This window comes from Penaeus vannamei, chromosome 6 (assembly GCF_042767895.1).
Source record: "Penaeus vannamei isolate JL-2024 chromosome 6, ASM4276789v1, whole genome shotgun sequence".
NCBI lineage: Eukaryota > Metazoa > Arthropoda > Malacostraca > Decapoda > Penaeidae > Penaeus > Penaeus vannamei.
Window position 1 is genome coordinate 45,391,758 of NC_091554.1, and position 11,452 is coordinate 45,403,209.

An 11,452-nucleotide genomic window follows, 5' to 3' on the forward strand; every position below is an offset into this window, starting at 1 on the left:
TATTCACTTGAAAAAAAGAAAAATATACATACACACACACACACACACACACACACACACACACACACACACACACACACACACACACACACACATATATATATATATATATATATATATATATATATATATATATATATATATATATATATATATATATAACTTCCTGAGACACAATTACAAAACATAAGTAGGTCAACCCATTTTCTCCTTTCTTTTATGGTCTAAGTACTATTTCTAAAAATATTCATTAAAATCCCTTAATGAAGCAGGCGCGTCTAACTAAAGCTCGTTAAACTCGATATTCTCTATCTACGTTTTTGCCTCTTGATAACATGATGCTTTATGATAGTCATAATGATTTGCTATATCGACTATATACATAAACATTTCTCTTTGTTCCTTCAGTTTGTAACCTCATTTTGTTAATTCTATCACTCTCTACATACACGAATACTCTCCCCGTATCCCAGACTGTAGAGTTTGGTCCGCAAGAATTATTTGATCAAATTCTGTTCGGGGAAATGTAGTTCTCGGGTAATTTTCCGCGCACGCTTAGTTCTTTTTTAAAGTCATCTTCCGCGCATAAAATTCTTTTGGCTTTTCCGCGCACTTGTTTCATCAGATTCGTTCGCAAAAATGTAGACAAAATGATGATTTCCGCGCATGAAAAAAATGTAATATTCTCCGCACAAGAAAAATGCTCTACAGTCTGGCCCGATGTACAATTAGTGACATCTTTTGGCGAATTTTGTTACTTAGTGTAATCTGGATTCAGTCTCCGATTAACAACTAAGTCCAGGGTTGCTTCTCTTACCATGTATTGACGTAAGAGTTTTTATTTATCTATTTTTTTACTATTCTAGATTCTTGCTGTATTCTTGTTATCTTCATATTCTTGTTACAGCGCATGAGAAGTTTCAATTAATTTAGATTTTGACGTGATTTTTTATTTAACCCTTCTTTACAACATTTGTGTGTATGTGTGTGTGTGTGCGTGTGAGTGTGTAAAAGAAAACATAAAGATGACCCTTTTCTTAAATTCAGGAAGTTGATGAAAATGATAAAAAGTGACTGGTGACAAACTTTAGGATAGGTTTTAGGATAAGTTCCCTTTTCCCGTTTGCTTATTTTTCGATTATTACATTTGCCCCTTTCTCTCTTTCATTTTTTCCTTTCTTAGATTTGCCACTTTCTTTATTTCCTTTTCTTTCCTTTCTTCGATTAATAGATTTGTTTTCTCTTTCGTTATCCTTTGTACTCACCTATTAATTAGTTTTCTTTCTTCAATCGTAATTGCTATTCGGCCTATTACCTATTTACTACCTATTACCTATTCATTCCTATGTATCTATTTATCTACTCTGATCTCCCAGATTGTTCACACACACACACACACACACACACACACACACACACACACACACACATACACACACACACACACACACACACACACACACACACACGCACGCACACACACACACACCCTCCCCTCCCCTACCCAGAGCCCCTCCCCAATACACTTATTCTGCGTATTAATACAATGGATGGAATTATCTAGATTTTACAGAGAATTCTGATATCGGGAAATTCTGAGAAACTGAGTCGAGTTTTTATAAAGTCATCAGTCCGCTACTTTAAAGATTATTTTTATCATCCACATTGGAAAGCATGAGTCTAATGTCTTAAATTTAAAAGAGGTTACTTGTCAGCAGTAAATTAAATTTTAAAATTTATATACGCATTTAGTCATAAGTAAAACTTTTATGCCATTTTTACAGATCGATGAATATGCAAATTACCCACGTTAATCTAGACTAACATATGAAAAAATCCTCATTAAGTAATAGGGTTACATTTTATTGTTACAGTACATTTACTCATTCGTTCTCGCTTCTACTCCCTCTATATTTTTATTCTCTATTTTCCTTCCAGATACAGGAAATCTAACAACTTTCTTTTTCTGTCGCAAAGCAACCTCTGATCATTATTGTCTCCAGATATGTTATCAGTAATTATAAACACTTGAAGATTCCCCAGCATCCTCCCTTCCTTTATCAACACTAAGGGTCTTATCTTATCCAAGTATTCTTGCTTCTCAAAAGCAATGTAAAGACTGACATATTTCACGTACGCACACACACACACACACACATATGAACACGAACACAAACCGGCAACCGAACACACACGTTCGACCCCCCCCCCCTCTCTCTATCTCTCTATCTCCCCCTTCCCTCCATCCCTCTTTTCTCTCTCTCTCTCTCTCTCTCTCTCTCTCTCTCTCTCTATCTCTCTCTCTCTCTCTCTATATATATATATATATATATATATATATATATATATATATATATATATATATATTTATATATATATATATATAAATATATATATAACATATTGCATAACATAATGCATCATGCAAGCTCACAGACCCCTTGGGCACATGCTATAATTTCAACTGCAACACTCCCATCACTTGGTCAGATAAAAGGTGACCCCAGCGTGACCTCTCTCTCAGACTCAGACCCACACCCTCTTCCGTACGGTTAGAGTGACCCTTCCTCTTCGCTACCACACGCAGTCCTCTCAATCTCTCTCTTTCTGTGCCTCTGTCTCTCTGTCTCTCTCTCTCTCTCTCTCTCTCTCTCTCTCTCTCTCATTCTCTCTCTATCTCTGTCTGTCTCTGTCTCTCTTTCTTTGTCTCTATCTCTGTTTCTGTCTGTCTCTCTCTCTCCTCCCTCGCCAGGGTTGGCTAGCGCGATGGCACCGCATCACACGCTGACCAACCTCGCTCGTATCGTTTTCTATTCTACTCGCGTGTAAACTCTTTAAGAATGAAGAGTTAAACCGTATCAAGCATATTTCTCTGCCCACCAGTCTTAATATAGAAGGGGGATACCTTTTATTATCTCTCTCTCTCTCTCTCTCTCTCTCTCTCTCTCTCTCTCTCTCTCTCTCTCTCTCTCTCTCTCTCTCTCTCTCTCTCTCTCTCTCTCTCTCTCTCTCCTATTGCAGTTTATCTTATCTCATTATCTCCTGCAGATGACATGGTGGAAAGTTTGTTCCTATAATGTTGCTCGATCCACACGAGTAACTTGTCCACTATCAAGAAGATAGTAAAACAAAAACTATTAAAATAATGTAAAAGTACGTTAAAAGCAGGAAGAAGAAATATAAATTTTTCCTTGTAATTTGTCTAGTATTATGTAAAAGGTATTTAGTTTTTTCCCAAATTTGCTGGAGTCCATCATATACTTGTTTTGTTTCTCAAGAGGATATTGATAGACAGATATAGATAAATAGACAGACACATAAAAAGTCAGACAAACCAAATGAACAACAACAAAAAATAGAACGGCAAGATTTGAAAAAAAAACGATAAATAACAAGAAAAAGCAATGGCGAAAATGTTTAAAATGAAAGGAAGTCATGACTAGTTTCTTTGTGTCTCTCTAGCTTCCCTCTTTATTTTCGTTTCCCCCTTTTTATGAGATTTGTCCCCATTCGAAGATCATATGCTTGCCCTAAAGTGGCTCGGAACAATAATAGATAGATGAATAAATAAATAAATGATATAAAACAAATTAATATCAAAGGCAGTAAGTATAAAGGAAGTATAACCGATCCAAATGTGAATATTTGCACCGATCTTTCAGGTGGGAAAGGCTAGATCAATATCAACTCAAGGAAGTGTCATGGCGTCTGATTCTATTTTTGGAAAAAAAAGCACGTGGGGTTTATTTTGATGACGTCACAAAAGTTACGGATGCTTTGTGAAAGTCTATCATTTTGGTCTCTTCCATTTTCAAAAAGGATGGAAAATAATGACTTTAATGGTTATGTTTTCATTGAACAATCATTAAAACAGACGCCATGACACCTCGAGCTGCTAGTGATCTAGTCTTTCCCTCTTTCAGGTGTTGCTGAGCATGTGCAGGGCCAAAAACAAGATACCGGTATTAGCATAAGTATAGTATTTAGCGTATAAGTATAGTATTTATTTATTTATTTATAGTATTTATTTATTTATTATAGTATAAGTATAATATTTATAGTATAATTATAGTATTTATATAGTATTTAGCGTAAGAGTGTCTTTTGGACTGAAGTTACCGATGCTGAAGATATTTTGAGTTATATGAATTTTGATGAATTGTGGACCTTGAGGAATCTAGAAATTGTGAATTCGGATATTTTCTTGAAATGTTTTTGCATTGTAATCGATAAATGTGCTTAAAACTATTGATTTACTAATCTTATGAAAGGCTCCATTAGACTAAAATAATTACTTAATATCTAAAATATTTTGTGGGCGCTGGAAGTATAGCTTTTCAAAAAAAAAAAAAATTGTCTTTGGAAACACACACACACACATACACTCACATACATACATACATACATATATATATATATATATATATATATATATATATATATATATATATATATATATATATATATACATTCAGTCTGTATCTAATCACACAAAAAATCCTTGCGACATAGAAAATTACCGATAGAAATATCTATATATCTATTCGTTAAAAAAAATGATCTTGAATATCCACTTTAAACCAGCTAGTTATCAGTCCAGCTTTTCAAATAGTACATCTGCAGAAATATGTTCATATCTCGGGAATTTCCTGTTGATCAAAGTTTACGATGACAAAGAAAATGTGCAAAAGGATGAGATTATTTCACGAATTCAATCCACACCTTTACGGATTCTTCTATCAAACTGACAAATTTGTAGATTCACGGAAATCATACCTAGCATAAATGTACACGCACACACACATTTATATATATACATATGTATGTGCATATATATATACATATATGCATACATATATGTATATATGTATATATACACACCATACACACAATATATATATATATATATATATATATATATATATATATATATATATATATATATATATATATATATATGTGTGTGTGTGTGTGTGTGTGTGTGTGTGTGTGTGTGTGTATGTGCGTGTGTGTGTGTTTATCATAAACCGTATTCATGTTGACAAATGTGGAAATTCACTATACATCTCTTGTATTGTGAAGATATTCATTCTCATTCACAACAGAGCAATATCAGAGTCATGTAGTCGCGTAACTTGGTTTCAGAGAAATTATTATTATTATTGTATAATTTTTGTTATTATAATCATTATCATCATTATTGTGATTGTTATTGTTATCACTGTTGTCATTGTTGTTGCTGTTATTAATGCTGTTGTTACTATCACTGATATCATTATTATTGTTATTATTATTATCATTATCATTATTATCATTATTGTTATTATTATTATTACTGTCATGTTGTTACTATTACCAATATGATAATTATCATTATGGTTATTATTATGATGATTATTATTGTTATCATAATGATGATAATCAGGATTATGATTATTATCATCCTCGTAATTGGTAGTACTATTCTCATTAATATTACCACTGTTATTGTCATTATCACCATTATTATTATTGCGTACTTACCATTATCAACCTTATGCTGTAACTCTTATCGTTATCATTATTATCATCATCATTATCATTATTATTATTGTTATTAAAATTATCATCATCATTATTATTATGTTGTCATTATTATGATTTTTATTATTGTTATTATTATTGGTACTACTATTACTATTGTAATCATCAATGTTATTATTATCATTATTTTTATTACAATCATCACTGTTATTATTGTTATTATCACTATTATCATTATCATCATTATTATTATTATCATTATTCTTTATTATTATTATCATTATTATTATCATTATCATCATCATTATTATTATTATCATTATTATTTATTATTATCATTATTATCATCATTATCATTATTACCATTGATATTATTGTTGTTATCATCATTATTATCATAATTATGTTACTATTATCATTGTCGCTATTGTTATCATTATCATTATGACTATGATTATTGTTATGATTATTTCATATTGTCTTTATTGTTATTATTAATTTATACTATCATTGTTATTATCATTATTGATGTTATTATTACCATCGTTATTATTATCATTATTATTTTCATTGGTATTATTATTATCATTATTTTATTGCTACATTTTTTTATCATTACTATTATTACTGTTATTATTATTACTATTGTTAGTATTATTAATATTACATTCCTTGACCTAATCATTATTTATATTATTATTGTTGTTATTATTATTATTATTATCATTATCATTAGTATTAATACCATTGTTATCATTGTTTTTATCGTAACTATTATCATTATTTTCATTATCATCATTATCATCATTATCACTATTATGATTATTATCATTGTTATTATTCCTATTATTATTATTATCATTATTAATATTAATACTATTATTATCATTGTTATCATTGTTGTTATTCTTCTTATTATTATTATTGTTATTATTATCATTATTACTATGATAATAATAATAATAATAGTTATTATCATTATTATTATTATCATTATTATTATTATTATTATAATTAACATGATAATGATAATAATAATAATAATAATAATAATAATGATAATAATAATAATAATAATAATAATAATAATAATAATAATAATAATAATAATAATAATAATAATGATAATAATAATAGTTATTATTATTATCATTATTATTATCATTACTATCATTATCATTACTTTTATTATCATTATTTTCACCATTATTATTATTGTCATTATAATTATTATTATTATCATTATTATTATCATACTCGCTATTATCATTATTATTGTGATTATATAGTTATTGTTATTATTGTCCTTATTATTATTATTGTTATCATCATCATTATGATCATAATTGTTATTATCATCATTATCATTATTGTTGGTATTATTATTATTATCATTGTTATTATCATTATTATTATTAGTATTATCATCATCATCATCATTATTATTATCAATATTTACAATATTATCATTATAGTTATCAATATTGTCATTCTCATTTATTATTATTATCATTATTGTTATTATCATTACTACTATTATCATTAATATTTACTATACCATTATCAACATTAGTGATAAGAGTAGCATGAGTGGTAACAATATTAGTTGTTTTTATTATATAAAAGTTGTAGTTGTAGTACAAGGAACAGTTGTGGTAATAGAAGTGTTAGAAATAGATGAATGTAGCAGTAGCATTATTAGCAGCAACAGTAGTAGTTGTAGTAGTAAAAGTACTGTAGTAACTCTGTATTTATAATTTATTGCGATAGAATATGACTATCTGGCAACTCAATGCGAGGACTGCTTAGGAAGCGCTTTTTGCTATATCATAGCACACATTACGAAAGTTCATCAAACCACAAATATACAATTTGAATTAATCATGTATCTAGAATTATTATAAAAAAAAGCAGATATTCATGTTCTCAGTTGTGTATATCGTGTTTAAAGGTCATATTTAGACTACGTAATCAAAGAATTTTCTCTGTCTCCTGTAATTATAAAGCTATTATAATCAATGCAACTACACCACCTCATCAAAAATAACTTCATATCATAGATCACAACAAATGAAAAAAAAACGAACCATACAAAAAAAATTATATAAATAATCTCATAATCATAGCACTTTTATGCTAAGTATAGCGCACCGAGAAAGTTATTATATCACGGCGAAGAGCAGACAAAACTTTAGCCAGAAAAGATGTTCGCCGTAACAAGAAACGCCACTCGCCTCTGCCAGGTAAATATAATGGCTTTCAGTATCATTAGGAAAACCCTGAAGATGCGAAGAGCTCTGAAAAAATAGGATAATTGGCGAAATAGGAAGGTTTTAAGAGTATTCTATGGTAGTGTGTTTGGACCCCCCTAAATTGGGTATAAGTACGGTATAAATTTCTTGTGTAATTTGTATGTCATTGGGTACGATTTTAAGGTAAATTACGTGTTATATTGTTTCCAATGTATTTATAACTTTCACAACAAAGGAGAAGTTGTGGATATTAAATACCATGAAATTAGGGCAGTTATGTGAATTTGGGGTTCATTAGATAACCCTAAAGATAAAAGACGAATATTTTCAAGTTTTAAGATTTCATATTCTGGTCCTTCAGAGAGTAATGACATTGAGAAAGGAATGTATACTTTAAATTTCATTTGTCAGTTGAGCGAATTTCCTTTCTTCTTCGTAGTTATTATCTTGTCTCTTCTACTGCTTTTATTTTAGGTTGTTTTGCTTTGTCTTCATTTTCATCAGTTTGTATCCCATTGTATTAATATTCTTGTCTTTTTGCCTCTAATTTATTATTCTTTTTTCCATCTCTTCATAGCCTTTCTTACTACTTGCGTAAATTCACCATTTCAGGCTGCAAGTCGTCGCTTCCAGTCGACGCTGGTGGTTGCCGAGCATGATAACAATGCCTTGACACCCATTACCCTCAGCGCAATCACAGCAGCCAAGAAGCTCGGAGGCGATGTGTCTTGCCTTGTAGCCGGTCACAACTGCTCAAAGGTAGGCTTTTTTTGGTGTTATTTATTACAGGGTTTTTCTTGAATTTTAAGATTTTTGATTGCTTACAAAGTCATGGCTAAATTGTTAAAAGACTTACTGTGCATCTATCACTGGCCTTACACTGATTATTTCAAGAGTCTGCAAATCCAAATTCCAGAATATGTAGTAGTCAATAATATACTAAGAGGATATTTATCGGCATAATTATGTTTTCAGGTGGTTGAAGAGCTAACCAAAGCCAGCGGTGTTACCAAGATTCTCGTTGCCGACTCTGATGCTCTTGTAGGCTTCCTTCCTGAACGTCTGGCCCCCATTGTGCTTGCTTCCCAGAATCAGTTCAACTACACTCATATTGTCGGTATGTTTCAGCTGTATGAAGACGGCTTATTTTCTGATTCAGTGAAAGACGATACATTTTAGACCTAGACCTAAGGGATATTATGAATTATTGTCGCATCCTGTTTTCTGTAAATGGGAAATATATACATGCCATCTAATTATTTTTCCATTTGTTAGCTGGAGCCTCAGCCCTCGGAAAGTCCTTGTTGCCACGTGTTGCAGCTCAGCTAGATGTATCTCCCATTAGTGACATAATTGAAGTCAAGGCTCCTGATACGTTCGTCCGCTCAATTTATGCAGGCAATGCGCTCATGACCCTCAAGAGCAAGGATGCCGTCAAGGTTGGTTTTCCATTAATAATACTATCATAGTCTTTTATTACTCATCTGCAGGAATGGGTGGTCAAAGTCTAGCAGTTCTACTTTATAAACTAAAATAACATTTCATTTGATTGATAGTATGTCATTATTAATACAGTAGATATTTTTTTCTTTATTCCTCTTGGTTTTAGAGTCTTGTTTCAAATTGAGTCTGTTTTACAGTGGATATAAAGAAGAGAAACCTTATCTATATTATAAAAGTTTTTAAATCCACTGAACACTTATATGACCCAAAATAATTGTTCCCAAGTCATAACTACTACTGTTAACCTCTATTAACCTCAGGACAAACTTTCTGAATTTGAAACATTAGATATGTATAATCTTTCTTCTTTTTTTCATTTTGAAATGTGATAAGAGTTCTTATGTATTAGTTTTTTGCAATGTGTGATGAGTTTTTGTTTATTGATTTGCTAAGTACTCAATTTTTGTACTGTGAAATTAAGAATTCTCAGGAAAAAGGGTGAATGTACCATATAGTCTTGTAAAAAAGATTGGGAGAGGGTGAAGAAAAGAAATAACAGGTATCTAAAGTATTGAGGGTAAGCTATACCTTTTCTTCTATCTGAAAGTAGCATATTTGAGAATCCCCACCATAATCCATCACAGGTAATTACAGTACGTGGAACAAGCTTCGAGCCAGCAGAGCTTAGTGGTGGAAGTGCAGGGAGCGAGCCTCTTCCTGTCTCTGATCTACCCCTTGATATGTCCCAGTTCATTGGCCAGGAACTGTCGAAGTCTGACCGTCCAGAGCTGACTGCTGCCAAGGTAGGACAGTGTTCGAGTTTCCCAGTAAAATAAGTGAAAGAGGCACGCAATTTGCACTTTGAAAATATGATTTGATAGCTGCAATGGCTTAAGCTTCTGTTTACGGCAGTTACTCTTGCTTATTTTTAGAGGTGGTTCTCCACTAAACAAACAATTATTTGTCTCTGTTCTACCAGACTGTCGTTAGTGGAGGCCGTGGCATGAAGAGTGGAGAAAACTTTGAAATGCTGTACAAACTGGCAGACAAGCTCAATGCTGCCGTTGGTGCCTCGAGAGCAGCTGTTGATGCTGGCTTTGTCCCCAATGACATGCAGGTAAGGCAGTAGAGTTATGAAAGTAATAAGTATCATGAGATTAAAGACAAAAGAAAGAAAGAAAAAAAAAAAGGATCTATGGTCTAACAAAGGGCTAAGATAACTGTGTAACCTAAGGTTTTCCCATTAAATCTACATTTTACATCTATTTCTTCAATTTGTGCATCTGTCCAACAGGTCGGTCAGACTGGAAAGATTGTAGCCCCAGAGCTGTACATTGCTGTAGGAATCAGTGGAGCCATTCAGCATCTGGCTGGCATGAAGGACTCGAAGACCATTGTGGCCATCAACAAGGATCCTGAGGCACCCATCTTCCAGGTTGGTAACTGGGGGATATTTAGAAATTATTTTTATAAGATAATTGTAGTAATAATGATAATATACTTTCATTTTGTCTTGTAATTCATACTTTTTGCGGTATTTTCCAAAGTGGAATTTGTTAGTCATTTCTGGATAAGTGATTACATGCATTATTAAGCAAAGTAATTTGCATATATTATTTATTTCTTGCTCACATGATTGACATGTCATGAAATTAGTTGCACCTTCGCTGTCACCCACTCACTCAGGGAGGCATTCTCTCACTCACTCACTCACTCACTCACTCACTCACTCACTCACTCACTCATTCACTCATGCACACGCACATGCTCACGCATACCCACACGCTCACGCATACCCACACACACATGCACATATTCACACAGGCATACTGACACACATCCACTCACTTATGCTTTCAGTTTCTCTCCAATGCCTTTGTCCTCTTTCTGTTAGTCTGTGATCCCTTGTGCTTTGTAGTCTTCATGCTTAGTACAGTGTGATAATGATAATGTATTTATTTTTACAGGTTGCTGACCTGGGCTTGGTGGCTGACCTGTTCAAGGCTGTACCTGAGATGATTGAGAAAGTTTAAGGCATAAAGACCTCATCCTTTTAGTACAGTGTTTGGAATACATGCACTTGAAGTTTGGAACTTGGTTTCAATATCATATTCTGTGCTTTGCTGTGTCTGTAGATGCTGTAATTTCATTTTATTCTTTTGTATCTTCTTATAATTGGGATGTTGCGACAGATGTATCGGGTAACTTTTTATGTGCAGATGTTCTTAACCTGG

General features: G+C 32.1%; 1 protein-coding gene across 1 annotated transcript in view; it reads left to right on the forward strand.

Moving 5' to 3' along the window:
• The first annotated feature begins 7,631 nt into the window (after positions 1 to 7,631).
• wal (electron transfer flavoprotein subunit alpha wal) overlaps positions 7,632 to 11,452 on the forward strand; it is a 4,005-nt gene continuing 184 nt past the window's right edge. The window contains exons 1-8 of the mRNA XM_027362505.2: positions 7,632 to 7,766; positions 8,388 to 8,534; positions 8,751 to 8,892; positions 9,051 to 9,214; positions 9,863 to 10,021; positions 10,198 to 10,335; positions 10,513 to 10,653; positions 11,186 to 11,452. The exon at positions 11,186 to 11,452 is cut by the window's right edge and continues 184 nt beyond it. Of these exons, the coding sequence (XP_027218306.1) occupies positions 7,728 to 7,766; positions 8,388 to 8,534; positions 8,751 to 8,892; positions 9,051 to 9,214; positions 9,863 to 10,021; positions 10,198 to 10,335; positions 10,513 to 10,653; positions 11,186 to 11,251 (996 nt within the window). The 5' untranslated portion in view covers positions 7,632 to 7,727 and the 3' untranslated portion in view covers positions 11,252 to 11,452. The remainder of the gene's footprint in view (positions 7,767 to 8,387; positions 8,535 to 8,750; positions 8,893 to 9,050; positions 9,215 to 9,862; positions 10,022 to 10,197; positions 10,336 to 10,512; positions 10,654 to 11,185) is intronic.